The 26,813-nt window shown below is 42.1% G+C and overlaps 1 protein-coding gene across 1 annotated transcript in view; it reads left to right on the forward strand.

Annotated features, from left to right (window-relative positions):
* The first annotated feature begins 11,856 nt into the window (after nucleotides 1-11,856).
* The window catches only part of MLLT10 (MLLT10 histone lysine methyltransferase DOT1L cofactor), a 223,303-nt gene continuing 208,346 nt past the window's right edge, over nucleotides 11,857-26,813 (forward strand). The window contains exons 1-3 of the mRNA XM_032425848.1: nucleotides 11,857-11,964; nucleotides 12,098-12,257; nucleotides 15,765-15,844. Of these exons, the coding sequence (XP_032281739.1) occupies nucleotides 12,098-12,257; nucleotides 15,765-15,844 (240 nt within the window). The 5' untranslated portion in view covers nucleotides 11,857-11,964. The remainder of the gene's footprint in view (nucleotides 11,965-12,097; nucleotides 12,258-15,764; nucleotides 15,845-26,813) is intronic.

Below are 26,813 nucleotides of genomic sequence, written 5' to 3' on the forward strand. Positions count from 1 at the left end.
GCAAGCTAAAAAGCAGTTATAAACACAGGAGACAAGAAGGTTATACATTGCATTAAATTGGAGTGTGGTACAAATCTCTTTCATGATGTAAGAAATGGTTAGGCCACAATCTTCCTGCCCTCCTCATCTCAAGGGCTGTGGGGGACCCTAGTGACCAAGGAAGGAATGGGGGTGGGGGGAAGGGTATAGAGAGAGAGGGGAGGGAGGGAGGAAGGGAAAGAAAGAGAGGAGCGAAAACTGATCTGAATCTACAGGCAAATTCCCTTATCTTTCCTGCTATCAGCCAGTTTAAAGGACACCATAATTATGATGGTGATAAAACAATGCCTGCTTATGTGTGCTGAATAAATAAAGAATGTTTACAGCTAAAGAATCTTTTAATTCCAATTAAACGCTATCAACGAAAAGCCACTTTTCTTACTGCAACAGCCTTTCCCCCCAATTATCTTGTTTTGTTGCAATATTTTCCTATGAGACACCAGGGCTTCTCACAATTGATCCTGAATGCAGAAAAAAAATCTGAGAAAGTAGAGTTCAATGTTGATATATTAAATAATACACAAATATCAAGACCTACAATTTATTTGTGTGGCCCAAATTTTTGTTTATTTTGCGCAAGGGTCAAATGTATAGAAACTGAAGTGATGACACGGAGTGTTGAGGCCTACCTATAGGCTGCTGAAGCCATACAGAAAGTCTGAGCACCCATGAGGGGAGAAGGGAAACATAAGACATGTGGGGCCTGATGGTCTCTGGAAAGGGAATCCTCTGGTTCTGTTCCCCTGGCTTGAGCCCAAATCCTTCTAGGAGCACTGGAGCCAATCACTGTCTTCCACGGCTGCAGCTACTGGGCGCACACAAAAAAGCGGGAGATCAAAAAATCCCAAGTTCGCATTTATAGATACACAAGGATCATTTCATATTCATGACTTCAACAAATCACTTCATAATCAGATTTAAACAAGGTTTGGGCAGCAATGCCCAGCGGCCTGGGCACTAAACACTGACAAGTATCACCCACAACCCAACGGGGAAAGTTGTTTTTGTTTTTGTTTTTAAGTTTTGGAATCATAGAATGAAAATTAAGTCTTTCAACTTTGAAAATCTTACTTTTTGCTTTTGAGGCCAATTTTGACACTAACAAATTTCAAATAAACGTCTCTCTTTACGTCAGTCCACAACATTATAATTTAAACTTTTATTTCCTTCCTTTTTCAGTTCCAGTGCTGTTTTGTTTGTGTTTTTGAAAAACACATGACATAACAAACATCATGGAAAACGCACTGGTTCAGTTAAACGCCCTTACAGACCTGCCTTTTAACTCCATCTGTCTAAGTAGCACGTTGTTAAGTATAAACTTAAAAAAAAAAAAAAAAAAAAAAAACTTTACCCGAAGAAATATCTAATATTTCTTGGCAAATCCTGTTTGGTGATGTGGTACAAAACTACAGCGGTAAAAAATTTCAGGGTATCCATAAGTTTTCTGGGTAGTTGCAGGCCCCTTTCCTTTTGAAAGTTTAGAGCTCCAATACCCTCAATTCTACTGGCAGAATTAGGATGGACCTAGAGGGTCCTAAACGTGACCGATTCACTAAGGCGGGGGGCTACAGCTTGCAGCAACGTGCTCGGCAACTTAATCCTACGCTAAAAGAGGGCAGAGAGCGAAAAAGAATGGAATACAAACTCTCCCGACATCCGTAGTTACTTTCAAGGTGGATTGTGTATTTTAAGGCTGATGGGAACGTCTGGTTTTCGGAGCAAAAAGAAGAGAAGGTAAGTGTTTGTCCTTGGATCCACCAGTTCGTAGAGAAACAATGAAAGAACAAAGGGAACCACTTCTCCATCTGAACATATTCTGTATCTTCCTCGGTTCCAAGCCAAAAAGCTTGCGAGGGAATTCACCTTACTCTACCTTAGGTAGTTGTTGCTAGGCTTGTTGAACTAAGAATGAGAAAAAAAGTTGAGCGGCAGTGTAAATATAGACTAAATAATAATAATAAAGGCTTGCTGTGGCGTATCTCCACAGCGCCAGTCGCCGGCAACTTACAGCAGAAGTTGCTAAGTGCTTGTAAGGCAAAGCCCAGGAAATAACCTTTACATTACAGATTTCGAACTCGGTTATTTAAATAGCCTTTCTTGCTGTTTGAAAGGATTTCTTGCGTACAACATCTTTAGGTACTGTCTATGGCAAGGCGGTGGTGTACTGTTTTGCTCGAAAAATGTTCTCTATTGCTATGTGGAAAAGAATTTGTAAAAAGGAAAGGGGATTCAAGTATTGACGCTACTGTTTGCTAATAGAAGTGGCAGCGGTGGCTGGGAAAGGAGAGAGATTCGTATTTAAATGTATTTGCTTTGGGGTACGGTGGTTATCGGCAAGTCTGCCTTTGTGGGTCTCTGTGGCTGAATGAGTAAGTGACCGAGTGCGACGGCATTATATAAATGGATTGGTGGTGGGGGGGAGCCCCCAAAGCGGTCGAGCACATGAAACATACATTTTTTTACTGCCCCCCAAGCGGCGACCAAGCCCCCCTCCACCCCACCCCAAATCCGTATATTACCTGCCCAGTTACAGTGACACATGTTTATGTTTATAGTCCTGGTTTGTAGTAGTGTCAAGAGCCGCTGCAGGAGGAGGGGGAGGAGAGACGAGAGGGAGGAGTAAATGCAACCACCCCCACTTGTTGTTAAAGCAAATTTACTGCGTTATTGCAAGCCCGGTACGGGGGGCTGGGAAGTGAGTTGAGAGGAAGGGTAGAGTTGGGTAGTGTGCTGGTGGTGTAAGGGGGGGTGGGGTTAGGAGATCCGGGACGGAGCTACTCTCTCCAGCGGCCCGGGAAAAGCAGCTCGGTCAATAGGGGAGCCTGCTGGCGCGGTCGAAAACAAAAAGGTTCCTCCTGCTCGCTGCGTTCACGTGGGGGGCTCTGCTCGCGGGGCTCCAGGGCCCTGACCTCTGACCCCGGCTCCTCTCCGCGCTCTCCCGGTGCCGCGCGGCCACTTTTTACCCAGGATCCCTCGCGCGGGCCGCGCTCGTGCCGAGCTCGAGTCCTTCTTAATCCTCCATTCCCCGATTTCCATCCCCTCCTCCTCCCTTCCCCACCCCCGCCGCCCGCCCCCGGGGAGGATTCTCCGGCTGGGAACCCCCGCCCCACCCCCACCCCGAGAGCCTCGGCCGCAGAGGCCGCGTGGGGCGGGGAGTGCAGAGCCGGCCTCCCCTGCCCGGCCGGGCCTGCGGGGGAGGGGAGGGAAAGGGAAGATGGGGAGGGGACGCGAGGGGAGGGGGGCCCGGCGGCCCGGCCCCGCTGCCCTGCTGAGGCCTGGACCTGTTGACTGCTATTGGTCCGCCTGTCCCGCGCCCTCTCCCTGCCCGCCGCAGCCCCGGTCCTTCCGCGGAAACGTGGGGAGGAAATAAGGCTGGCTGTTCTCTCCGCCTCCCTCTAACTTTATTTTTTTTTCTTGGGGGATGAGAAAGCAAAGTAATCTCATCCGCTGCCCCATCCTTTCTCATAAAGTACCGTCATGCGCGGGCCCACCGCCTTCCCGGCCCCCGCTATTTAAAACCTCCTCTCTCCCCCTGGCCAGCTACTCTGCTCAGAGCCTGAGGGCCCTGGACACCCCCGCTGGGCCTCCCCCCCCCCGCACCCCGCCTGGCCCGGCTTCGTCCCCAGCGAATTGTGTTGCTTTTCTTCCCTAGAAGCTCCCTCGTCCACGTTCCACTTTTTTTCCGTCCCAGGAGGCGTAAGATAAAACCTCTGATTTGCTGTGTGCTGCCGGACACATTCTCTGCCCTCTCGTCAAAACGCATTTGATGGAGAGTTTAAAATAACAGTATTTAAAGGGGGAAATAAAAAGAGCGGGGGAAGAGTTCTTTTGCCAGTTTGGACGACATAAATGCATTAAAATTTAACAAAATACGAAATGTATTTAGAGTTAAAGGGTTTTATTGGATTTGCTGTATTTCCTTTTAGATTTTGGATTTCCTGAGGAATATTTTCCAGAGGGAAATAGCAAATTAAAGTTAAGGTGGAAGTGAGACATTTCAACCACTTCTGGAAATAAAGGAGAAAAATTTAAAGTATATTAACGAAATAGCGGGAAGGCGGCCGCAGCGAAAGCTGGAGTCGCCGAAGGAAGCGCCGCGGTGTCGTAGTCTGGAGGAGGAGGAGGAGGTGGAGGAGGAGGAGGAGAAGGAGGAGGAGGGCCAGCCCGGGAAGGGGAAGGAGGCGCGCGGAGGCGGCGGGGCGGCGGGGCGGCGGGGCGGCGCGGTGGGCGCCGGACCCGGTCGCGGGCTGCGGCGCTCGGGAGGAAGGCTGCGGCGGGCCGTGCGAGCGCGAAAAGGCGGGCGGGGAGGACCGCGGTGGGCGGGGGCCGGGCGCGCCGCCGGCGCCGCCTTGAAGCGGGAGCTGGGCTCCTCTCGCCCGGCCGCCCCCATTGTTCGGCCCTCTCGCTGCAGTTCGGAGTCCTCCCAGCGCGTCCTTCGCGAGGGAGGGGTCCTGCGGCCCAATTCGACCCTTACCCCCCGCCTCCCCGAACTCCAACGCTCGGGCCGGGTCGGGCCCGCGCCGCAAGTTTTATTATCAGGCTCGGCCAGCGAGGGGTTTCCAACTCAAGACCCTGTAGAAAGGAGGCTTTGCAACGTGCCGCTAAATTGGAGGAAGCTGGGCAAGCCTGCAACTCACACATTAAAAGAAGAGGGAAAGCAGCACAGATCTGTTTATAAAGTGATAACTAGATAGAGACAAATGTGGGCAATTTTTTTCTGGATCCGGAACGTTAGAGCAGATTATATCATTTTAAATATCCTTAACGTATGGATACGAAAGTGAATGTCGGGGTTCAAAGGAGTTCGGAAAAGCATGTTTCGCTGTCTCTATTTGTCATTATTCAGCTCTTTGTTGTATACAAAGTAAATTTTAATAGCAGGGGCTGAGCTACCCTTAACAAAAACAGGCTTGATTTCTTAACCTGAAATGCATTTTCAAAATAACAGTGAAATTCCAAAGGGAAAAACGTGTCATTTGCTTTTAAACCACGTTTTGGAAACAGTTGCAACCCACCTACGAAACTCTGCCTGTTTTCCTTTGTGAGACATGTGGAAAAAATATTTCTGGCAAACGTCACAGTTCTAAAAAATGAAGATTTCCAACAAGTGCTCGCGAGTCTTGAAGACAAGACCGAAGTCATCGTGCGTGAAAACTCTGGAAGAAATAATTTCAATCCTTTGGCCCAAACCTTACTAGGGCAAGAGGGTAATTTTAACTTAGATTTATAATAGACTGCGGAAACTCCTTCTAAAATACCCATTACTGGTCTGTGTATGATGCAGCACTGTTTCCCAAGGTGGATTTTAAAAAACCAATTAGAATTGATCTCTAATGGAATATTATATTTACACGTCATCATGAAAACATCATTTGACAAGAGTTTTGAATTACAAGAAAGAAGTTAACAGATGATGTTCATAAATAGCATCTGTTTGAAAAGAACCCTTAAGAGTCAGTTAAAGGTAGTGGTGATTGTGATTTTGCATTTGAAATGCTATAGAAGTGTTTTTTGCTTTTGAACACTTTCATTTTGCGGATCTTCTTCCTTAAACTTGCATTTCCTCATGGAAATCATTCAGTTATTTCGAGGTATACGGAGAAATTCTTATATAAGAAATCATTTGAAGTGTAACTATGGAAAGGTTTGAACAGAGAAAACACTGGTGTTGAAAATGAGGTATTCTCAATCTGTTCATTCCTTCCACACTCATCCTCCCTTAGTCCCCCTCCCTAACTACTTGGATTCAATTTACATTTTTTATTTATAAGTCTTTGAATATTTAGAATAGCTTTAGAAGTTTATCCGCTATGTAGTTGATTGTAGAAGGTGAATCTTTTTACATCTTTTAGTGTTACAGACATTTTTTTGGTTTCATTGAAAATTAAAAAAAAATGTGTTACAAGTCATGATATACTTGTGAGAAAAACAACAAATGGGTGGAAAAAAGGGCATGAATGGGGGTGGGGATGGAGAGGGATAAGTAGCATTCCTGGTCAGTCTTCCTAATACCTTTCTTTAATATTATGTCATTATATTTTCCACTTGTGCTTGTACCAAAGATCATTGCTTTCTTTTTAATTGGAGAAAGGGGCCACCATATAAAAATTGCCTACATTATGGCTCTTAAGAGCCATAGTAAAGTAAGACTGACAAAAAGTGATCGGAGGCTTGTGTGTTTAATTCGCCAAGAATGTTAAGCTTCATAAGATTCACCCTATGGGGCCATGTTGGACCTTGGCACTGTTACTGTACAATTTCAAGAGATAAATATACACATTATAGATTTTTAAAAATCTAAGATGTGATAGGCGAACAGTTTATTAATTGAAGGAATAAAAAAATGAATTTGTCAACCTCATTCTTTCTGGGACACAATGCAGTTAATTAACATATTCTTGGGCTTGTTTCTGGATTTGCTAAGCAGTGGCTCCTTTCAGAGAGGAAAACATTTAAATCTTAAAAAGTTATCTTCTTTGGTGCAAATAGTATTTAGCAACTCAGTTTAATTTCTTCTTCTTTTTTTAAGTCCAAGATTTGTTTCATTTCTTTCAAGGTCTCTTCCATTGCAAAAACTGATTTTCCTCTTTTCTGTGTCCAGAATCTTTTCACCTACAGAACCTTATTGTCTCCTCTAAACAGACACCTAAAAAGGTCACTTTAATCACACTTTAATTATAACGGAAATGCATATCTTCAGTGTCAGTAAAAAAATGGGAACATGGACCTCACACTTCTTACAATATATTGATGATTCTCTGAAAAGTCAGACACTTAACACCCTTAAGTATTGTTGGATCATGGAAAAAAATAATCCAACTCTGAAATGTTATTGAGGTTTATGCAATGCCTAGGAGATCTAAAGGCATCTTTTAGATATTATTTTTCTACTGGTAATTACATGGTGTTTTACCCAAAAATGTAAATACAACCAATGTATATCAATTTTATAGCAGAAAGAGTAGCTCTGACACCAAACACAAGATTAACCAAGCCAAACCTTTTAAAGTAAATATTAGGCCTTGATTCTTAAAACTATTTTAAAATTTAGATTATATACAATTTAAATTTCAGAATTACCTACCTAAACTTTCCAACATTTAAGTGTATCTCACAATAATATTAATTGTGATTGGTTCTAAGTTAAGAGTCTGTTTTGTAAGAAAATGATGACTTTTACATGAAAAGGTGGTTAACATTTGAGGGCTACTTAAATATAGACAATTCTAAACTACCCGGTAAATAAAAACTCTTCACCAATATTAGTTTCAACTATTGAAAATCTTTAAAGAGAGCAATTTATCTGAAAATTTCTGCTAATCATTACTTAGAGATTTTAGTTCAATTGAACATACAAAATAAAGTCTTTTTTTGAAGAATGAGACTCAGATTGCAATGAGCTTTTAAACACAAGAATCGTACATTAAATGAATATTTATTGTGGGCCTACTACGTGCAAGAGACTTGCTAGGTGGTATGGTGAATAAAAAAAAAAAATCGCCTGGTAAGATCAACATGCTTCATTAAATGGAATTTCCCCAAAGCCATTAACAGAATATCAATTGAAAACATAATTGAAATGAATACCTTTGAATGAAATTTCTAATAGTACTCCATAATATAGGTGCCATGTGTGTGTTTGTATCTAGTATAAAGACACAATACCCACTTATTGTGAGATTAATAAAACTAGTTTCAGAAGTACCTCAATATTTTTATCATACTAGCATAAATACATACGTGGCTCATAATAAACTTTTCATGTGAAAAGCAGGAAACTTTGGGTACCAACTGAACAAAGGAAAATTTTATTCAGGGATTCCTTTATGTAAAAGAGGATATATCTGAAAGTTTATACAGATCATAAGAAATTGTCTTTTTTGCATTCTCCAAATTATTTAGAAACAAGATTATAGTTTCTGGTGAGGTTTAGTAGATGAATGAAATCTAATAATTGCTTTTTGTTTTAAAGCCTTGGTATCAATTGCTTTTTGTTTTAAAACCTTAGTATCAGAGCCAATACAGAATTTTAAACACTTTGTAGAAGTCAAGGATCTGAGTTAAGGAAAACGCGTTTAGTCTTAACATTATAGAAATATACCTCAATTTCTATACCTCATTATAGAAATATACCTCAACAATGGATATAATAGACTAAATGTAATGTGCACAAACAGAAGGGAAATAAAACTTTATTTTAAAAGGGGGATAAATATAAGCAATACCAACCTATGAACCGAATTTGGTTTTAAATATTTCTTTCATACTATCTACTTACGTAAATGATTATTGAAAAGGAAATCCAAAAATTTGGTCCCTAGGTTGAGGAATAAAGAAAATTATAAGAAGATATATTACCCATAAAGAAAAAAAAAAATACAGTTTCCCATTATAGTAGGGTTAGAGGTTACATCATAAAATACTTTACTTGAGTTTTTTGTGGTTTGCTTCAGATGATTAGTTCAGAGAAATAGATGAGCCAGTACTGAGTTAGCTGCTGTTGTGTGAAGAATACTGGGGACAACAGGCTTTTGTTTTATTCTACAGGTACTAGATATACTTTTTCAAAGGGTATTTTGAGAATGAGGAATCAGATTTAAAGGGTAACATTATTTTAAGATTGAAATTGTCCTTTTCTATGAAGTTATTCTATAAATCCCATGGACCTTTTTTTCCCTATTACCATGTATTTTTAAAAACTTACTTAAACTTTAACAATTAAGGCAATTTACATGTTTTATCCATTCTAAGATATGAGAGTTAGCATATTCAGTCAATTGTCATATACACGAATATATATGTGTGTATCTATATATATACAGATAGATAGATATGTGTGAATGGGTATATATCTCACACAAAGGACAAATATAACTTGCTCACTGCTATATTTCCTATATCCCAAACAGTCCCTGGCTCACAGTAAATGTTCAATAAATATTTACTGCATGAATAAATAATTAACTGTATATCTGAACTGTTTTATAATGTTCATTATTCTCCTTTTCACTTAATATTTTATAGAAATATATTAAATATTACACTTTTGCTACATAAGAAAAGTTCTATATCTGGTACGTGAGTTGAAATTAGAGTGGCCTATTTACACCCATTATATTTTCTCTTATAATTTTCATACCTCAACATTTAACATGTTAAATATCACTTTTTAAAAATAATTTGACATATTTTGTCAACATTTATATGTACATCTTTAATAAAATTTCTGCTTCAAATGCTGTTTTTTGTATATAGGCCTGTTCTTACGAAATAGTGTATTTTCTCTATTTTCCTAAATTTCAAAAATCTCTTATGAATGATGAATGTGTCTTATTTTGAAGAGTGAGTGTTTACCTATATTTCTTTTATTAAGTGTTACAGAATAGGATAAAGTACCAATCCTTCTTAACATATAAATTAATTCTATTAAAAGAACTAGGCTCCAATGCATTAAAAATAAAATGAATGTAAGTTTGAATAATTTAGTGCATTAAGGTTTGACTGCAGTGTTTAGGAAGGGAAGTTTCACATTGATTTTAACTCAAAATTACTCTTCATTGGAAGTCTGAGCCTGAGCAGGAATTGGATGTTGAACTGGTATCCCTTGTAAAAGGGTAAAGATAAAATATACAGTTAAGACACACAAAACAATACAGTTTTGTTTGAAGGTGGTTTTAATTTTACAAATATCAATGGCATTTTAAGAACATAATTATTATATGTTTAGAAATTTATTAATTGTTGCCATACCCCAAGAAAGAATTTGCATTGTATAAGTATGTAATCTTTTTGTCATGTTCTGTTAATGACCTAATAGCTAAAAGAGAATTCTCATTTTTGTGTGTCTCTTTAGTGTACATTTTCCCTTACACTTTTAGTAGATTTCCATTACTGTAGATATCTCACTTAGCTTTTAGAATGTTTGAGTATATTTGCTAACATATGCTTGCATTGTGTAATATCTATTATAATTCTTAAATAGATTTCTAGCAATTAATTTGAAATGGAAAAAACAGCCATGCTACCATTTTTTTTTTCTTTATGAGAACATTTGGAATGCTTTTATTTATTTATTTATTTTTAAAAGATTTTGTTTATTTATTTGACAGAGAGAGACATAGCCAGAGAGGGAACACAAGCAGGGGGATTGGGAGAGGGAGAAGCAGGCTTCCCGCGGAGCAGGGAGCCAGATGCGGGGCTCGATCCCAAGACCCTGGGATCATGACCTGAGCTGAAGGCAGGCGCTTAACGACTGAGCCACCCAGGCGCCTCTGGAATGCTTTTAAAGATTAAACCAGTTATCTTTTGGTGACTGACTTGGACAACTTGGGTTCCTTCATCCTTTAGCACTGAGTAACTGCATTTTCCAGATATTCACATTATATTGCTAATTCCTGTTAAACAACCATTTTGTACCCGCAAGTTATTAACCAAAGCCATGAATTCACCTAGTAAGTATGCTTGTCATTTAAACAAGGTATATTCCTATTTCACGCTAAACTTTCATAATTAGGCACTTTTTGCCGAAAATCAATCTTGGGCTTACAAGGATACATAGGGGACAGGGCAACAGTGGAAGATTTTACAGCCCAAAACTGCGTAGTATCTGGCTAATTAATCTATTCAATTAGGCCTAAACCATTTTCTATTTGTATGTGAGGAGTGAGCTCCCATCTTTCTGCAACTTAAATCATCTTAAAAAAACAAAAAAGTGATGTTAAATTTTCAAGAGTAAATTTGGAGTAAGAGCCAGATCAGAGAAATCCTCAGTCAAACCTGGACTCCCCTATCGCATGGTGTTATCATTTGGTGACTGACTAGAACTTGGGTTCCTTCATCCTTTGGTATCATATTACTGCATTTTCCAGATCATCACATTATATTGCTAATTCTTGATTAACAACCATTTGTACTCCTACACAGCAACCTGAAGGTATCCTTGGTGTTCCCTCTTTGAGTATTACCCTAACCCAGGCTTTTGACCTTCAGTCTGTGATGCGCTTTCATTTATCACTGGGGCCAATGTGGTGTGTAAGTGGGCTGCGGATCTGGTGGCACTTCCACTGCGTGAACTTTGGGTAGAGTCCAGGATGTGAATTTAATGGGTGGAGAAGCTTCAGCAGCACTGTGAAGTTAGCGCGGCCAACTGCAGGAAGCCATGCTTCACTGCACCCTTCTTGGAAGCTGGCATACTTGCCCTACCCTTGCTACCCACGGGCCAGCTCTTGAGGAAAAGGCAGGTAGGTTCTCAATGCAGGGAGATGCTCCAGGTGAATCAGTTCCCTCCAGCTCCTCTGATAAAAGACCCCTCCCTCACGGTGTTCGGCATCCTCCTCCCCTCCCTCCCTCTGAGGCCCGTTCGAGACGTGCACGCTCAGCCCGCGCGACCGGCGCTGCAGCAGACGGCCCCAACGTCCCCGCCCCCGCGTGCGCGCCCCCGCGTTCTCTCGTTGGCTCGTTCCGGCCTCAGCGCGCCGCCGGCTCCACTCGCCCCCACCCCCTAGCACACCTCGGCGGCTGCGAGCAGCGCGGGGGAGGGGAAGGGCCCGGGAGGTAGGCCGCGGCTGCGGGCCGGACGCGGCGGCGCGCACGCAGGCCTTGCCTCTCCCGGGCCTTCTCCCTCACGCCGGTCGCTGGGCGGGCGCGCACGCCGAGTGACGCTCAGAGGAGGAAGCGCAGCCCCCTTCCCCTCCCTGGCTGCCCCTGGCCCAGCGGGAGCCCCCCCAGTGCGCCTGTGCGGAGGCCTACTTGATTATGTGTGCCCTTTCCGGGCTCCAGCGTTAGCGGCCGGGTGGAGGTGGGGAGGGAAGAAGACGAGGAGGAGGAGGAGGCGGAGGAGGCGGTGGAGGGGAGGTGGGGGGAGTCAGCAAGGACATGGCTCCTGACTCCTGTGCGGAACGTGAGTGACTGAGCGGCAAAGCCCGAGTGAGCGAGCGGCCGAGCGGCGGGCGGGGGCCGGGGACGTAGGGAAGGGAGCGGGCGTGCGGGTGGCTCTGCGGGGGTAAGTACTAATTGGCTTGCATGTGTTTTTTAATGGTCCCCCCCAACTCCCTCTTAGATGGTCTCTAGCGACCGGCCCGTGTCACTGGAGGACGAGGTCTCCCATAGTATGAAGGAGATGATTGGAGGCTGTTGCGTTTGCTCAGACGAGAGAGGCTGGGCCGAGAACCCGCTGGTTTATTGCGACGGGCACGGCTGCAGCGTCGCGGTGCATCAAGGTAAACACCCAACCGCCCGCCGGGCCGAACCCGGCCTGCTCCCAACCGTCACCGCTTCCCCCACCTTGGCAGCAACTGCCAGTTCCCCTGCCGCCCCTCCCCCCGCCCCGCCCCGCCCCCGCCCCCGCCCCGTTCCGCGGCCCGGGATTGACTCGGAGGGTCCGCGGCGGGGCGGAGGGGGTGTGGGCTGTGCATGTGGGAGAAAGTGCGTGTGGCCTGGACTGTCATGTGATTCTGCGCTCACTCTCTCAAGTGTCATTTGGCCGCCGCCTGCGCCCGGAGCCGTGGGGCTGGAGACTTTCCGAGGCGGTGGTTGGAGGCGGGGGGCCGGGGGGGGTGGTGGGCGTTGCGGGTCGCGGCCTGCGCTCCGGGGGCGACGGGGGGGGTGGGCGTGCGCCCCTCGGTGGAGTCCCGGTGGCCGTGGGTTGGTTTGGGATCGTGGAGGCCCCTCCCCCTTCACTGGCTGCTCCGGTCTGCCGCAGTGTGTCTGGAGACTTCCTGTGGCATGGAGTCAGGCTCGGGAATGCCACTCGCTGCGCCTGGGCGGGTCGCGGAGGCAGGGCGGTTGCCCGGGCCCTTTAGATTAGGGAGGGGAGGCGCCGCTGCTTCACCCCAAGCTTTCTGGCGGAGACCCTGCTGCTGCGGACTGGGAGCTTCCTGCGGAGAAGACGGTGGCCTTCCGCCGCCGCCGTCGTGCTGCTGCAGGAGCGGCTTGGCTGAGCTGCCCTGGGCTGGTGTTGAGGCTGTAGAGGCGGCATCTGGCCACTTCCTCAGCTTAAGTAACTGAAGAGAAGAGGAGGTGGTGGTGCGGCCAGTGACTTGGGGAGCATCTTAGCTTATTTCTGGGTGTTTCCATTCGGTGAGTTTTTTGGATATTACAAGAAAGCCTAGGACACTAGTAAGAGAGTTTTCTGGCCATTAAAGTTTCTGACTTTTTCTGTTTCACGTGGTAAGGAAACAACCTAGATAATTTTTGGGTGGCTCTTCTCTCCCTGTTACTCACCAACCCGCCTAGCTTCCCATTTCTGATTTTGGCATGGAGTGATGCAAATATTTAGATACTATCGAATGAGAGAAAGCCTGAACATAAGGGTCTAAAGTGCATTCTTTATAGAATGAAATCTCAGAATTCGTAAGGGAGACTTAGGAGATAGTGAATTAATTACCAGAGTGCAGTTATTCTCATTTGTTTTTTGACAAACACCAAAGTTGCACACCTTCCTTCTTTTAAGGAGTGAAAACAATGTGTGTTGATACTGATTTTTAAGGTTTTAGAGCTGATATATAGCGTTTCCATCAGTGTTCATTGGCATTTGTGGAGGTATTTCTTAGGAATTGGATTCTAAATTGCCAAGTTTCAATCAGTAAAGTCGTCTCTTAGTATAGAAAACACTCATTTAAACTTTAAGTTTTCTTGACGAGAAGTAGTACTTCTGGGTTAAAATAAAAGTTTTTGGACATTGATGCAGTGTTTCTTGACTGATAGGACATTTTTACACTGACATGTTTACAAATTTTAAAAGGAATTACAAGTTTAGCTTTTGGAGTTTTAAAAATTTGTGCTGGTTTTATATTTTAGTGCTTTCCAGTATTTAAGATATTTCAAGCTTCCTCTGAGCAAACTCATGCAAAAATGTCAGTTGGTTATTAGTGTTCTAGGTTTTTGGGAAAATTCAACTTTGAGTTAGTTAAATATCAAAAATTTTTGTTTTTTAAACTGGAGTGAGATTTAGATCTACTGAAATCACTTATTGGAACATTCACATCATATTTTTAGAAATAAATTTGTGCTTTTAAAAATAATGGCTTTATTGAGATGTGATTCACATACCAGAAAATTCACCCACTCAAAGTGTACAATCCACTGGTTTTAGTACATTCACAGAGTTTTGTATCTAATTACCACACAGTTCTAGAACATTTTCTTTTTTCTTTCTCTCTTTTTTTTTTTTTTTTTTAAGAGACGGAGGGGTGGGGGTACAGTGGTGGAGAGAGAATCCTAAGCAGACTCCATGCCCAGCACCGAGCGGGTGGCAGGGCTCAGTCTCACAACCCTGAGATCATGACCCGAGGTGAAATCAGGAGTTGGATTCTTTTTTTTTTTTTTTTTTTACGATTTTATTTATTTTTGACAGAGAGAGAGAGTACAAGCGGGGGAAGCAGCAGTCAGAGGGAGAGGGAGGGGCAGGCTCCGGAGCCCTATGTGGGGCTCCATCCCAGGACCCTGGGATCATGACGCGGGGCCAAAGGCAGACGCTTAACCGTCTGAGCCACCCAGGCGCCCCCAGGAGTCGGATTCTTAACCGACTGAGCCACTCAGGTGCCCCAATTTTATTTTTTAATTTTTATTTGTTTCAGGGGTACAGGTCTGTGATTCATAAGTCTTACACAATACACAGCGCTCACCACAACACATATCTTCCCCAATGTCTATCATCCAGCCACCCCATCCCTTCCACCCTCCAGGCACCCCAATTTTAGAACATATTCATCAACCTAATAAGAAACCTTGGACCTGTTAACAGTTACTCTCCGTTTCTCCCCAACTCCCAACACTAGGCAACCACTAGTGTACTTTCTATCTATTGATTTGCTTATTCTGGACAATTTATACAAATGGAAGCATGTCACGCTTAACAATACATTTCATTTTCTTTTCTGCAATATTTTTTGCTTATTTTGACAGGTGATTTGGAATTATTTTTATTAGACTTATCTAAAATGCTTGCTATTTGGGACGCCTGGGTGGCTCAGTCGGTTAAGCATCTGCCTATGGCTTGGGTCATGATCCCAGGGTCTTGGGATGAGTCCCGTATGGGGCTCCTTGCTCAGCGGGGAGCCTGCTTCTCCCTCTGCCTGCCACTCCCCCTGCCTGCCACTCCCCCGCTTGTGCTCTCTCTACCTCTCTCTCTGACAAATAAATAAAATCTTTAAAAAATAAAATAAAATGCTTGCTATTTAAATTGCAGGATATAGGAATGAATGAATTTCTGAGTTATTCTTTGTAAAAAAATCTGTTAAATTTTACTCAATATTCTTCCTATCATAAAATAATAAGTATAATTTGTAGTGCTTATGCTTATCTAAAATAACAAAAGGCTGGTCTTTTAATGTTTTTATTAAAATGTCATACAGTAGTGCCTGGGTGGCTCGGTCGGTTAAGCATCTGCCTTTAGATCAGGTCATGATCCCAGGTCCTGGGATTGAGCCCCATGTTGGGCTCCCTGCTCAGCGGGGAGCCTGCTTTGCCCTCTCCCCACTGTTCGTGCTCTCTCTCTTTTTATCTCTCTCTCTCAAATAAATAAAATCTTAAACCCCAAAAATCATAAAATTTTTATTAGGTGGTAACATAAGTGATAAATAAAAATATAAAATGTTTTCATTCTTTGCAAAACGTGTATTTTTATATGTATAGTCTGAGAGGTAATTGAGGGCTTTGAAAGGGTATTTGATTTTCCATAACTTAAAAAATCTTAACATATTTTAAAATCTTTTATTTCCCAATAGCTTGCTATGGCATTGTTCAAGTACCCACTGGACCATGGTTTTGCAGGAAATGTGAATCTCAGGAGAGAGCAGCCAGAGTGGTAAGAACTGTTTATCAAAAACATTAAAATACTTCAATGAAAAAGAAAAACAACTTCAGTGAGTAGCTTAGGATGCTACACACTTAGTTTCAGTTTGAAGGGTTTTCAGTTTTTTGTTCAAATATTGAATTTGGGCCAAATATTGACTTAACAGTTTTAAACCAATTTTATAAACTATGAAAAACAAATTGAACCACATAAGTATTTGTTGAGGGATACTTTGAATGGATAAAACATAAAGTTGTATTTGGGCTTTAGTTCTATCTACTGTTTTGAAGGGTTAAATTGGCAGTAGAACATAAGGAAGTTAAGGTGATAATTCTGCTAGGTTCTGCTTAATGAATTAAAAAACACAAGAGTTTAACCACTGTATTCTTTTTACTACATCTGCATGTGTATAGTTTAACTTTGAATGCTCAGTATTTTCACACATTCAGTTCTTTTGGCAAAGCAACATAAAAATTTTCCTTTCTTACTTGTCTGGCTACCTTCTTTCTGAACACTTTTGTAAACTTCTTGTAGTCATGAGGGAGGTATGTTTATTCTTTGTGGTCCAAAGCGTTTTTTTTCAATTGAACTTCTGGAAATAACAGGGAGAAATAGATTTAATCTTCATTAATCATATAAAAGTATTACCATTTGCAGTGTGATAGTTCCTTCTTTTTGGTGTTGGCTAGAGAATTTGACAGAGGTAGAAAACAAACATTTGAACTTCTTCTTCTTCTTCTTTTTTTTTTTTTTTTTAAAGATTTTATTTGACAGAGAGACGCAGCAAGAGAAGGAACACAAAGCAGGGGGAGTGGGAGAGGGAGAAGCAGGCTTCCCGCTGAGCAGGGAGCCCGATGCGGGGCTTGATCCCAGGACCCTGGGATCATGACCTGAGTTGAAGGCAGACGCTTAACGACTGAGCCACCCAGGCGCCCCATTTTGGCTTTATTTCTTAGGATGTGGGGCCATTCAAGGTTTTAAAGAAGAGGTGCAACTTCCTTTAATTTCTTGCAGCATACAGTTATAAAAGATAAGGTCTTTTGTAAGAAACAAAAAGTGATTATAAGCTTAAATAAGCAGAGAAAGGGCATTTTTTTTTTATTTTATTTTATTACTATTTTTTAGATTTTATTTATTAATTTGACAGAGAGAGACACAGCGAGAGAGAGGGAAAACAAGCAGGGGGAGTGGGGGAGGGAGAAGCAGGCCTCCCGCGGAGCAGGGAGCCTGATGTGGGGCTCGATTCCAGGACCCTGGGACCATGACCCGAGCCGAAGGCAGATGCCCAGCGACTGAGCCACCCAGGCGCCCCATATTTTTTATTTATTTTTTTTAAGATTTTATTTTTAAGGGGCACCTGGGTGGTGCAGTTGGTTAAAGCAACTGACTCTTGGTTTTGGCTCAGGTCGTGTTCTCAGCACAGGCTGTTCTTAGGTCATGTTCTCAGCAATGGGCTCCATGCTCAGCATTGGGCTCCTCACTCAGTGTGGAGTCTGCTCGAGATTCTCTCTCTGGGCTCCCGGGTGGCTCAGTCAGTTGAGTGTCTCCCTTCTGCTCAAGTCAGGATCCTGGGGTCCTGGGATTAAGCTCCGCATGGGGCTCCCTGCTCAGCAGGGAGTCTGCTTCCCCCTTCTCTTCTGCTCCTCCACCCCGCTCATTCTCTCTCTCTTTCAAATAAAATATTTAAAGGAAAAAAAAAAAAAAGATTCTGTCTCCCTCTGCCCCTCCCTGCCACTCCCCCTGCTTGCTCGTGCAGGCGCTCTCAGATAAATAAAATCTTAAAGAGAGCACAAGTATGGAGAATGAGAGAGGGAGAAGCAGGCTTCCCACTTAGCAGGGAGCCCCATGTGGGGCTTGTCCCCAGGACCCTGGGATCATGACCTGAGCCGTGAAGGCAGACTCTTAATGACTGAGCCACCCAGGCGCCCCAAAGATTTTATTTTTAAGTAATCTCTACACCCAACAGGGGGCTTGAACCCACAACCCTGAGATCAAGAGCCTCATGCTCTACTGACTGAGTCAGTCAGGCACCCCAAGGGCAGTTTAATATAAGGATATTGGAGCCAAGAAGCCTAACATGGAAATATATTCGTGACTTAGGGAATTGAATTAGCTTTTTTTTTGGTTGGTTAAGAGTCTGCCTTTCGCTCGGGTCATGATCCCAGGGTCCTGGGATCGAGCCCCATATCAGGCTCTCTACTTGGCAGGGAGTCTGCTTCTCCCTCTCACTCTCCGTCTGAGTGCTCTCTGAGCGCGCGCGCTCTCTCTCAAATAAAATCTTTAAAAAAAAAAGGTTATTTGAGAGAGAGAGCGCGACCCTGAGAGCCTGAGCTGGGGGAGGGGCTGAGGAAGAGAATCTTTCTTCTTTTTTTAATTTATTTTTTATTTTTTTTAAGATTTTCTTTATTCATGAGAGACCTAACTGACTGAGCCACCCAGGCACCCAGGAAGAGAATCTTTCACGCAGACTCCCCGCTGAGCGAGGAGCCAGCCGAGGGCTCTGTCCCACAGCCCATGAGATCATGAACTGAGCTGAAACCAAGAGTGGGACGCTTAACTAACCGAACCACCCAGGTGCCCCAAATTAGTCTTTTTTTTTTTTTAAGTAAATCCTTCCCTTTTGGTAATCATTACTTTGTTTATTTTAAAAGTAATTTCTATGCCAAGGTAGGGCTCGAACTCATGCTGTTAGACTGAGTCAGCCAGGCACCCCAAGAATAGAATTAGTCTTAATCTTAATTCTGCTTTTATTTGTGTGTCGGCTTTATTCTTTTCCTTCCTGCAGGTTTTCTCTTCTGTTGGCTGTTTACTGTCAGATTCTATGTTAAATGTTCTATAACAATTATCTGGTTTAGTCATCTTATCAAACCTTTGAGGTATTTTGTTGTTCTCATTTTATGGATAAAGACATCATAGTTTTAAGAGAAATGCATATCTAGTTGGAGGCTGGGCTGTGATTAAGCTCTCAACCATCATGTTCTGTATTACCTCCTGTGGTGAAAGTGGCCATACTTCAGCTCCTAATATTTTCTGTTTCCTGTCTCGAGACTAAATCTTAAATCTCATCTGAGTCTCATGTTCCTTCGGGTAACAAAAAACTGGGTTGGCTTGGATAAGGTGCCTAGCTCTGGACCAACTAGCCATGGCTAGACAATAGGGTTGCTTAGACACGGAGAGATGTCTGTGGGTTTGGGATAGCTCACTTCTCAGAGAAGGGATTTATGAGCTGATGGTACCGTAGTAGAATAATAAAGTTGTAATTTCAGACAAGTAGTTCAGAGTATATAGAATGGATTTGAGGGGGAGGTTAGAAACTGAAAAACTTAGGATGATATTACACTAAAAATGTGAGAGTAGAAAGGAAGGGAGGGAGCATTTTGAAGGATGAAATGACAGAAATGGATATTGGGTAAAGGAAAGGGAATAATCAAAAGATGATTCTTAGTATCAAGGGTAATCACTGGAATGGTGATGCCATTAATAGTCATAGAGTAATGGTAATAAAGTACAGCAGGTTTGAAGAATAAGGAAAGTTCTGTTTTGAGCATGTTGGTTTTGATGATGCTAGGATTTTTCATTGGAAATTTAGGATTAAAGTAATGGAATTAAGTTAGAGTTGGAGCTGCATAGAAGAAAGACTGGAAACCAAATGACATTTTTGTTGTTGTTGTTAGAGAAGAGAAAAATGAAGACAGCTATGGTGAATATCCACATTTGGGGAGAGTAAGAGAACAAGTTACCAAGGATGGAAAATGAACTGTCAGGAAAGGAGAACCTGCAGTAGTAACAGACACTTGGTTTCTCAGGAAAGGCTAGTTGATAGTGACATTGCTGTAAGGATGCTGAAGAACTGAGAAAAGTTTCTGAGACCAAATTGTAGTTCCTTTGTTTGGGCAGAACTCTCGTTATAGGTACTGAGGAGAGTAGAGATTGTAGGATTAGACGGAATATTGAAAAAGTAAGGAAAGAGGAGAGTAAGAGTTAGAGATCGAATTTTGTTGGTTTTTTAATTTATTTTTATTTATTTTTTTATTTTTTAAAGATTTTATTTATTTATTTGACAGAGATAGAGACAGCTAGAGAGGGAACACAAGCAGGGGGAGTGGGAGAGGGAGAAGCAGGCCTCCCGCCAAGCAGGGAGCCTGATGCGGGGCTCGATCCCAGGACCCTGGGATCATGACCTGAGCCGAAGGCAGACGCTCATCGACTGAGCCACCCAGGCGCCCCGAATTTTGTTGGTTTTTAACGGAAACTCTTTGTAGGTAGGCATTCATTGTTCAGAAAAAGCACTTGATGGGGCTCCTGGGTGGCTCACATGGCTGAGCATCTGCCTTCGGCTCCAGTCATGATCCCAAGGTCCTGGGATCGAGCCCCACATCAGGCTCCTTGGTCGGGCAGGAAGCCTGCTTCTCCTTCTATCTCTACTGCTCCTCCTGCTTGTGCTCTCTCGTCCTCTCTGTCAAATAAATAAAATGTTTAAAAACAAAACAAAACACTTGATTTGCTTTATTTACCTCAAGTGAACATGTATTTTTGAAGATTTTTTTTTAAAGATTTTATTCATTTGAGAGAGAGAAGGAGAGAGGGAGAGTGCACAAGCAGGGGGAGAGGCAGAGGGGAGGGAGAAGCAGAGTCCCCGCTGAGCAGGGAGCCCGACTGGGGCTCGATCCCAGGACCCTGAGATCATGACCTGAGCTGAAGGCAGGCGCTTAACTGACTGAGCCACCCAGGCGCCCCATGCTGAAGATATTTTATTAGGCCTTAAAACTGTTTGGGAACCACTGTCTGCTGGTTAGAGGTTAAAACTCTGATGACTATTTGGTATTTAATGAGTATTTGTTCTTAATTACCACAGGCTGAAGAGACTTACTAGAAATGTTATATATTTATATACTTTTAATGGGATAAAGAGGATATGTTAGATTTTAAATATTCTACTTTGAAAACATGGTGAGTGGATTGTGAAAAAAAATAAAATGGCCAAAAGCCCATTAAGAATTTGCATTATTTAGGGGCGCCTGGGTGGCTCAGTCGTTAAGCATCTGCCTTCGGCTCAGGTCATGATCCCAGGGTCCTGGGATCGAACCCCGCATCGGGCTCCCTGCTTGGCGGGAAGCCTGCTTCTCCCTCTCCCACTCCCCCTGCTTGTGCTCTCTCTCTCTCGCTGTGTCTCTCTGTGTCAAACAAAATAAATAAAATCTTTAAAAAAAAAAAAGAATTTGCATTATTTAGGTATTGCTATTCTAGCTCTAAATGAAAAGAGTATTTTCTACAGGAGGTAAGATGTAACTTTTTCCTACTGTTCTGCCTCTTTTTATTATAGTTCTTCCTGGCTTAACATTGTCAGGGAAGAACTGCTAGATGGAATGTAAATCAGAATTTCAGGGATTGACCTAGGGTTTGCACATTTTGTTTTTTTTTTAAGATTTTATTTATTTGACAGAGAGAGAGAGAGAGCACAAGCAGGGGGAGCGGTAGGCAGAGGGAGAAGCAGGCGCTGATCAAGGAGCCCAATGTGGGGCTCGATCCCAGGACCTCCTGGGATCATGACCTGAGCTGAAGGCAGATGCTTAACTGACTCTGAGCCACCCTGGCTCCCCCACATTTTATTTTTTAATTTTTGCTTAATGAAGATATATAATGCAAAAAAAGTCACTATAAATCTTTAAAACCATCTGAACTATATACTTAACTGTATTATGTATTTACGTTTAATTTTATTAAGTAAAATTATATTAATATATATTTGTCATAAATAGGTATGGATATAGAACATAAAATAAATATTCCCCACCCAGGGGAACTAAGGTGGATTCTTCATATTTGCCCCAAATCTTGCCTTCTTCTTAAAATAATAAATAAAAAAATTAAGTTGAAATACTTTTTGTACTCTCCCCAGTCTGAGTCATCCATTATCCTTTTAGTGTCTATTAGGATCATCTCTCTCTCTTTTCTTTCCAGTTTCATTGGGATATAATCGACCTATAACATTGTATTGATTTAAGGTATACAATGTAATGATTTGATACATATATATACATATATTGCAAAATGATTACTAAAATGAGTTTAGTTAACATCTATTCTCACATAGTTGCAATTTTTTTTTTTTTTTAAGATTTTATTTATTTGAGTGAGAGAGGTAGCAAGAGAGAGCACGAATGGGGTAGGGTGGGTTGGGTGGGTGGGGAGGAGGGACAGAGGGAGAGGCAGAAGCAGGCTCCCCCCCTGAGCAGGGAGCCCGCCTCGGGGTTTGATCCTAGGACCCTGGGATGATGACCTGAGCCAAAGGCAGATACTTAACCAACTGAGCCACCCAGGCGCCCTTGCAATTTTTTCTTTTGATGAGAACTATTTTTGTTTTTTTAAAGATTTTATTTATTTGACGGAGACACAGCGAGGCAGGGAACATAAGCAGGGAGAGTGGGAGAGGGAGAAGCAGGCTTCCTGTGCGGGGCTCAATCCCAGGACCCTGGGATCATGACCTGAGCCGAAGGCAGACACTTAACGACTGAGCCACCCAGGCACCCCTTGATGAGAACTTTTAAGATTTATTCTTGGGGCACCTGGTTGGCTCAGTTGGTAGAGTATAGGACTCTTAATCTCACGGTTGTGAGTTCAAGCCCCATGTTGGGTGTAAAGCTTACTTATACACAGAACTTTCATATACACAATACAGTATTGTTAATTATAGTCACCATGCTATATATTCCACTCCCAGAACTTACCGTATAACTGAAAGTTTTTACCTTTTGATCAACCACCACACACCTTTTCCCCACCCACCATCCACTGCCTTTGGCAACCGCCACTCAGTTTTCTGTTTCTATGAGACTGGTTCTTTTAGATCCAAATGTAAGTGAGGTCGTATAGTACAGATGGACCTCTGACTTAGGATTTTTTGACTTTACAGTGCTGTGAAAGCAGTACGTATTCAGAAGAAACCATATTTCAAATCTTATTTTTTGATCTTTTCCCAGACTAGTGATACGCAGTATAATATGCTTGTGATGCTGGGCAGTGGCAGCTAGCCAGCGCTGCCAGTCAGCTGCCAACTCAGTCAGGAGGGCAAACAACAGATAGCTTAGGACCATTCTCTACCCTTACAAGCACTCTGTTTTTCACTTCAGTGCAGTCGTCAATAAATTACATAAGGTATTCCACACTTTATTATAAAATAGGATCTGTGTTAAGATGATTTTGCTCAGCTGTAAGCTAAGTGTTGTGAGCACATTTCACACTAGGCTAGGCTATGATATTTGGTAGGTTAGGTGTATTAAATACATTTTCAACTTATGATATTTTCAACTTACGGGTTTATTGGGACATAACTCCATTGTACGCTGAGGAAGATCTGTATTTGTCTAATTTGTTTCACTTAGCATAATGCCTTCCATCTGTGTTGTTGCTAACAGCATGATTTTCTTCTTTTTTATGGCCAAATAATATTCCTGTGTGTGTGTGTGTGTGTGTGTGTGTGTGTGTGTGTGTGTGTGTATCTCACGGTCTATGTTTTTATACTGCATGTGTGTATTTATAAATATCATTTAGTATTATAGGAATGGCATCATATTGTATATATGTTTTGCAACTTGTGATATAGCTGCATTAATACATACTGATTTAGTTCATTCTTTTTATCTGCTTTTTAGTGTTTTGTCACAGAATGTACCACAATTTAATTTCCTTTTTTAATTTTTGTTTTTAAATTTAATTTCTTTATTGATGGTCATTTAGGTTTCTGATTTTTCACAATCACAAATAGTGCTGCAGTGAACATATACGTAGACATAATGAAGCTTGGTGTTTTTGTTAATTTTTTTAAAGAGATAGTGGGGGGAGGGGCAGAAGGAGAGGGAGAGAGAAAGGATCTTAAACAGCTCCACGCCCAGTGCAGAGCCCCTTGGGCTCGATCTCACAGTAGTGAGATCATGAGCTGAGCTGAAATCAAATTAGGAGTCGGATGCTTAACCAACTGAGCCACCCAGGTGTCCCAGAAAGCTTGGTGTTTTTAAAAAATATAGTCTGAGAGTCTGTATTAATAGGCAAGTTTTAATTTGTTTACGGTTATAATAGTGACTGGTATATTTGGGCTTATTTCAAAAATTTTATTTTCTGTTTTCTATTTACCATGCCTTTTTTCTTTCGCTTTTCCTTCAGTTGGAGTGATTGAATATTCTTTATTCCTTTTTATTTTATTTTTTTTTTATTTTTTTTTATTTTTTATTTTTATTTTTTTAAAGATTTTATTTATTTATTTGAGAGAGAGAGAATGAGAGACAGAGAGCATGAGAGGGAGGAGGGTCAGAGGGAGAAGCAGACTCCCTGACGAGCAGGGAGCCCGATGTGGGACTCGATCCCGGGACTCCAGGATCATGACCTGAGCCGAAGGCAGTCGCTTAACCAACTGAGCCACCCAGGCGCCCCAATTCCTTTTTATTTTAAACATTTTTTTAAGGATTTTATTTATTTATTTGAGAGAGAGACAGAGAGAACCCAAGTGGGGTGAGGGTCAGAGGGAGAAGCAGACTCCCTGCTGAGCAGGGAGCCCGATGGCGGGGTTTGATCCCGAGATTCTGGGATCATGACCTGAGCCGAAGGCAGATGCTTAACTGACTGAGCCACCCAGGTGCCTCTATTCCTTTTTTTTTTCTTTTTTAATCCTGTGTTGATTTGGAGAGTATATATTCTATTTCTTTTGTGTTAGTGATTGTCCTAAAGTTTTAATGTGCATACTTTGTATTTTAAATGAGTCAAAAAGTAATACAACCAAAATCTCAGGATTCCTTGTATTCCCCCTCTTTCCCTAGCAAAATCTGTTATTGTCTGTATTTTAATTCCATCTGATTTATTTATTTGTTTGTTTGAAGGGGGGAGGGTGAGAAGGAGAGAGAGAATCCCAAGCAGGCGCCACTCCCAGCATGAATTGGATGTGGGGCTCGATCTCACAACCCTGAGATCATGACCTGAGATGAAATCAAGAGTTGGACGCTTAACTGACCCCAAATTCCACCTTCCTTTTAATTTCCCAAATTAGTAGCTGTGTGTGTGTTTTTTAAAATTTTTTAAATTTCATTTTTAAATTTATTATTTTTTTTAAGATTTTATTTATTTGAGAGAGAGAGTGAGGGAGAGAGAAAAGGAGCAGGGAGAGGGGCAGAGGGAGAAGCAAGCTTTCCGCTGAGCAGGGAGCCCGATGCAGGGCTCCATCCCAGGACCCTGGGATCATGACCTGAGCTAAAGGCAGATGCTTAACCGACTGAGCCACCCAGGCGCCCCAGTTGTTTTTTAATAGGTACTTGTAATTTAGACCTAAGATTACTGAAGTTTTGCTCAACTGTTTGTTTCCCTTGCTGCTTTATGGGTCATTTCCTTTTTTTTTTTTTTTAATTACACAGTTCTAGTGTTCCCCTCCAGAGTCTTTGACTAGTAAGTAGTAAGCAAGCTATATGAGTCTTTTTATGTCTAGAATGTTATTATTTTGCTCTCATCTATGCTAGTTTGAGTTCTAGAGTCATAGTTGTTTTCCTGTAAGTAAAGATCTTATTCTAGTTTGTCTTCTGGTGTCTAATTGTGGTAAACAGAAAATCTGTTGACATAGTGCTTATCCTGCTTCAGAGTTGATTTGCTTTTTCATTCTGTGGACTCAATGTTTTTTTTCATCTTGGAAAATTTTCTGCTCTCTCTTCAGGTATCACCTCATTTAATTTTTTTCTGGAACTGTTACTTAGGTGTATGCTTGGGATTCTTGTTCTTTTCTTCATGTATTTTGTTATTTTAAAAAAATTTTTTTAGAAGATTTTATTTGAGAGGGAGAGAGAGAGAGGGAGAGTGAGCTCGCACACAAGCAAGAGCAGGGAGAGGGAGAAACAGACTCCCCACTGAGCAGGGAGCCCGACCTTGGGCTCAATCCCAGGATCCTGGGACCATGACCTGAGCCGAAGGCAGACGCTTAATGGACTGAGCCACCCAGGCACCCCTCTTTATGTCTTTCAATTTCTCTCTCATATTTTCTATTTTCTCTCTCCATTATGGATAATCTCTTTAGCTCTGTCTTGAAATTTATGCTTATTGTTAACTGAGTCATTGAATTTCTTTTCTGAGTAAATCATACCTACAATTTCTATTTTATTTTTCAATTTGCCCTTTTTTCCCCATAATATTTTGCTATTTTTGCCTTATGGATGATATTCCTTTATTATTTGAACATTTAAAACATACTTATTTTAGGGGCACCTGGCTGGGTCACTTGGTGGAGCATGCGACTCTTGATCTCACAGTCTTGAGTTCAAGTCCCACATTGGGCATAGAGATTACTAAAAAAAACTTACTTTAATACTTCAGAGATTTTAGGATTCTTTCATTTGTTTTGTTAACTCTGGTGGTAGACATCTTCATGTACTTTGTAATTTTTAGTTGTGAGCTAATCCTCAGGAGTTGTCTTCTTTGGGTTCCTGTTCCTCTAGGAACACAGTGAAGATGTTGCTGTGGGGAGTTTGTGCGTTTGCGGTCTCTGAAGAACCATGTTTGCCCCCTAACAAAGATCAGATTACGGTAGCTTCTGCAAGTTAGGAATTTACAAATTTACAAATTCTTTCTTTTAAAAGGAGTTCAAAAGGCCTTTTAAAACTTTTTGACAACTCTGTGACATCAGTTGGGGTCAGGCTTTTTTTTTTGTCTTCCTATTACGCCAACCTTAGCACATGGTTTTCATTTTCAGGGTTGTCCCACAGTCAGAGCATGGCAGCTGGAACTTCAGTCATTGTGACCTGCAGAAAGAAGTTCCAGGCAGAAGGGGGGGGATGGTAAAGTTAAAAGTGGTTTTCCTCCCCGCTGACTTCTTCTCTTAACGTTTTCCTGAAGTCCCAGTCAACAAGTTATGCTTAGTTTTACTGGCTTTTGATTGTTAGACTTCAAAATATGGGTCAGTTGAAGAACTGAATAAAATTGGTGTTTTGTTAGGAGGGAAGAACGGTAGAAT

The sequence above is a fragment of the Phoca vitulina genome, unplaced genomic scaffold (genome assembly GCF_004348235.1).
Source record: "Phoca vitulina isolate PV1807 unplaced genomic scaffold, GSC_HSeal_1.0 scaffold33, whole genome shotgun sequence".
Lineage (NCBI taxonomy): Eukaryota > Metazoa > Chordata > Mammalia > Carnivora > Phocidae > Phoca > Phoca vitulina.